This window comes from Nicotiana sylvestris, chromosome 8 (assembly GCF_000393655.2).
Source record: "Nicotiana sylvestris chromosome 8, ASM39365v2, whole genome shotgun sequence".
Classification (NCBI taxonomy): domain Eukaryota; kingdom Viridiplantae; phylum Streptophyta; class Magnoliopsida; order Solanales; family Solanaceae; genus Nicotiana; species Nicotiana sylvestris.
In genome coordinates this window covers 144,265,188-144,268,321 of record NC_091064.1, presented here as the reverse complement: position 1 = coordinate 144,268,321, position 3,134 = coordinate 144,265,188, and the positions used below count along the sequence as shown (strand labels likewise).

The 3,134-nt window shown below is 43.0% G+C and overlaps 1 protein-coding gene across 1 annotated transcript; it reads right to left on the bottom strand.

Annotated features, from left to right (window-relative positions):
- Positions 1-1,097: 1,097 nt before the first annotated feature.
- Positions 1,098-2,516, bottom strand: LOC138875785 (uncharacterized). Its single transcript, XM_070154652.1, has 3 exons — positions 2,381-2,516; positions 1,741-2,153; positions 1,098-1,604 (listed from the first exon to the last, which is right to left on the bottom strand). Exons 1-3 carry the CDS (start codon positions 2,514-2,516, stop codon positions 1,098-1,100), a joined length of 1,056 nt encoding a protein of 351 aa, XP_070010753.1.
- Positions 2,517-3,134: the final 618 nt, after the last annotated feature.

The following is a 3,134-nucleotide window of genomic DNA, read 5'->3' as shown; positions in this document are numbered from 1 at the left end:
AGTTGGATATATTATATTGGATGCGACGGTGTCCATTTACCTTTTAGCAGTGGATTCGAACGTCATCAAGGGTCCTCCTAAAAATTCTGCCCCAGTTAGATGGATTGGAATCTCTGACTGTTGTACATGCTGCGATCGGCTGAACTTGCTTCGGAATTTTGAGGGTCCTCCTTAAAATTCTGCCCTAGTTTCTAATTTTGGGGGAAAAATAGATTTTTATTGAATTATGACCGAACCCACAAGGCTACCTACATATCCCCTCTTAAACGGGAATCAGGTCAAGCATAGTTCAATTTACATCATATGAGGAAAGCATAAAGAGTTACACATAGTATCGCTTGATTGAATCTGAGTTGATCGGTTTTGGCCAGACTTCTCCATCCATTTCTGCAAGTATAAGAGCTCCTCCCATCAGTATTCTGTGAACCATGTAAGGACTTTTCCAGTTGGGAGAGAATTTCCCTTTGGCTTCATCTTGATGTGAAAAGATCTTCTTCAACACCAGTTGCCCCGGTGTGAACTGTCTTGGCTTGACCCTTTTGTTGAAGGCTCTGGACATTCTGTTCTGATCCTGTGACATACTACATTCATCCGTTTTCCGTCTATGAGGGCTATTTGCTCATAACGTCTCCTCATCCACTCTACATCGCTGAACTCAGCTTCTTGTATATTTCTCAAGGAAAGAATCTCTACCTCGGCAGGAATAACAGCTTCTGTACCATAAACCAGCAAGTAGGGAGTTGCCCCGGTTGATGTGCGGACTGTGGTGCGGTATCCCAATAAGGCAAATGACAGTTTCTTGTGCCACTGTTTGTGATTTCTACCATCTTTCTCAGTATCTTCTTGATATACTTGTTGGCGGCTTCTACGACTCCATTAATCTGAGGTCTATAGGCTGTGGAATTCTTGTGCTTGATTTTGAAAGTCTTGCACATGGCCTTCATCAGATCACTGTGAGATTGGAGGCATTGTCGGTGATGATTGATTCTGGAAACCCGAATCGACAAAAATCTGGTCGCGAACAAAATTTGCCATGACTTTCTTAGTTACTACTTTGTAAGATGCTACTTTGACCTATTTGGTGAAGTAATCAATAGCTACCAAGATGAATCAATGTCCATTTGAGGTGGTTGTCTTGATTGGACCAATGGCATCCATTCCCAAGCGGCAAATGTCCAAGGCGAGCTAGTTTCATTGAGCTCATTTGGCGGTACTTTTATCATATCTGCGTGTACCTGACATTGGTAGCATTTTCGAACATACTGGGTGCAGTCAGTCTCCATGGTCATCCAGAAATAACCAGCTCTAAGTATCTTCTTGGCCAAGACAAAACCATTCATATGCAGGCCGCAGGTCCCAGCATGTATCTCTTTGAGTAGTTTAGAAGCTTCCTTTGCGTCGACACACCTTAGTAATCCCAAATCATGAGTTCTTTTGTATAGGGTTCCTCCGCTGTGGATGAAACTGTTGGAAAACCTCCGAAACATACATTTCTGGGTATGATTTGCATGCTCCGGGTACTCTCCCCTTGCCAAGTATTCCTTGATGTCGTAGAACCAAGGTGTCTCGTCCACTTCTTCTTCAACATGGGCATAATATGCCGTCTAGCTATGAATCTTTACCGGGATAGTATCAATGAAGTTCTTGTATGGATGTTGTATCATGGATGACAAGGTGGCTAATGCATCGGCAAATTCATTCTGAATTCTGGGAACGTGCCGAAATTCTGTCTTCGTGAACCTCTTTTTCAATTCCTGCACATGGTGCAGATATGGCCCATTCTCCTTGTACTTGGTGTATAAGCAAATCTAAATCACCGATTACCAACAGCTCCTGAATATTCATGTCAATGGCCATGTTGATCCCTAATATGTAAGCTTCATACTCTGCCATGTTGTTGGTGCAGGGAAATCTGAGTTTAGCAGATACCGAATAATGTTGACCGGTTTCCAATACTAAGATAGCTTCGACGCCAACTCCTTTGAAATTTTCTACTCCGTCAAGGAACATCCTCCAGCTATCATAGGATTCATCAATGTCTTCTCTTATGAAAAACACTTCTTCATCGGGAAAATACATTTTCAAGGGTTCGTATTCTCCTCCCACAGGATTCTCGGCAAGATGATCTGCCAAGGCTTGTCCTTTAACGCTTTCTGAGTCACATAGACGATGTCGAACTCACTCAGTAGGATTTTCCACTTAGCCAGCTTGCCAGTGGGCATGGGCTTCTGAAAGATATACTTCAAGGGATCCATCCTTGATATGAGGCATGTTGTGTAGGCGCAGAAGTAGTGTCTCATATTCTGAGCTACCCATGTTAGAGCACAACAGGTACGTTTCAGCAGAGAGTACCGTGCCTAATATGGAGTAAACTTCTTACTCAGATAATAGATAGCCTGCTCCTTTCTCTCTATCTCGTCATGCTGCCCTAGAACGCAGCCGAAAGCTCCATCGAATACAGCAAGGTAGAGTAACAAGGGTCTACCTAACTCTGGCGGAACCAAAACTAGTGCCATCGATAGGTATTCCTTGATTCTGTCGAAGGCATTTTAACAATCCTCGGTCCAACTGATTGCAGCATCTTTCTTTAACATCTTGAAAATTGGTTCACATATGACCGTGGACTGGGCTATGAACCGACTGATATAATTCAGTCGTCCTAGAAAGCTCATTACATCCTTCTTACTCTTTGGTGGTGGCAGCTCCTAGATGGCTTTGACTTTTGATGGATCTAGTTATATCCCTTGGCGACTGACGCTGAACCCAAGTAATATTCCGGCAGGAACCTTGAATGCAGATTTTGCGGGATTTAGCTTAAGGTTGTATTTCTGCAGTCTGTCAAAGAACTTCTTTAAATCTGCTCTATGGTCGGTGGCTTTCTTGGATTTGATGATGACGTCGTCTCCATACACCTTGACCTCTTTATGTATCATGTCATGGAAGATAGTGGTCATAGTCCTCATGTAAGTGGCTCCAACATTCTTTAGGCCGAATGGCATCATCTTATAACAATATACTCCTCATGGCATAATGAAAGTCGTTTTCTCATCGTCCTCCTCGTCCATCCAGATCTGATTGTAACTGGCAAAGCAATCCACAAATGATTTAAGCTCATGTTTGGCATAGTTGTTGAT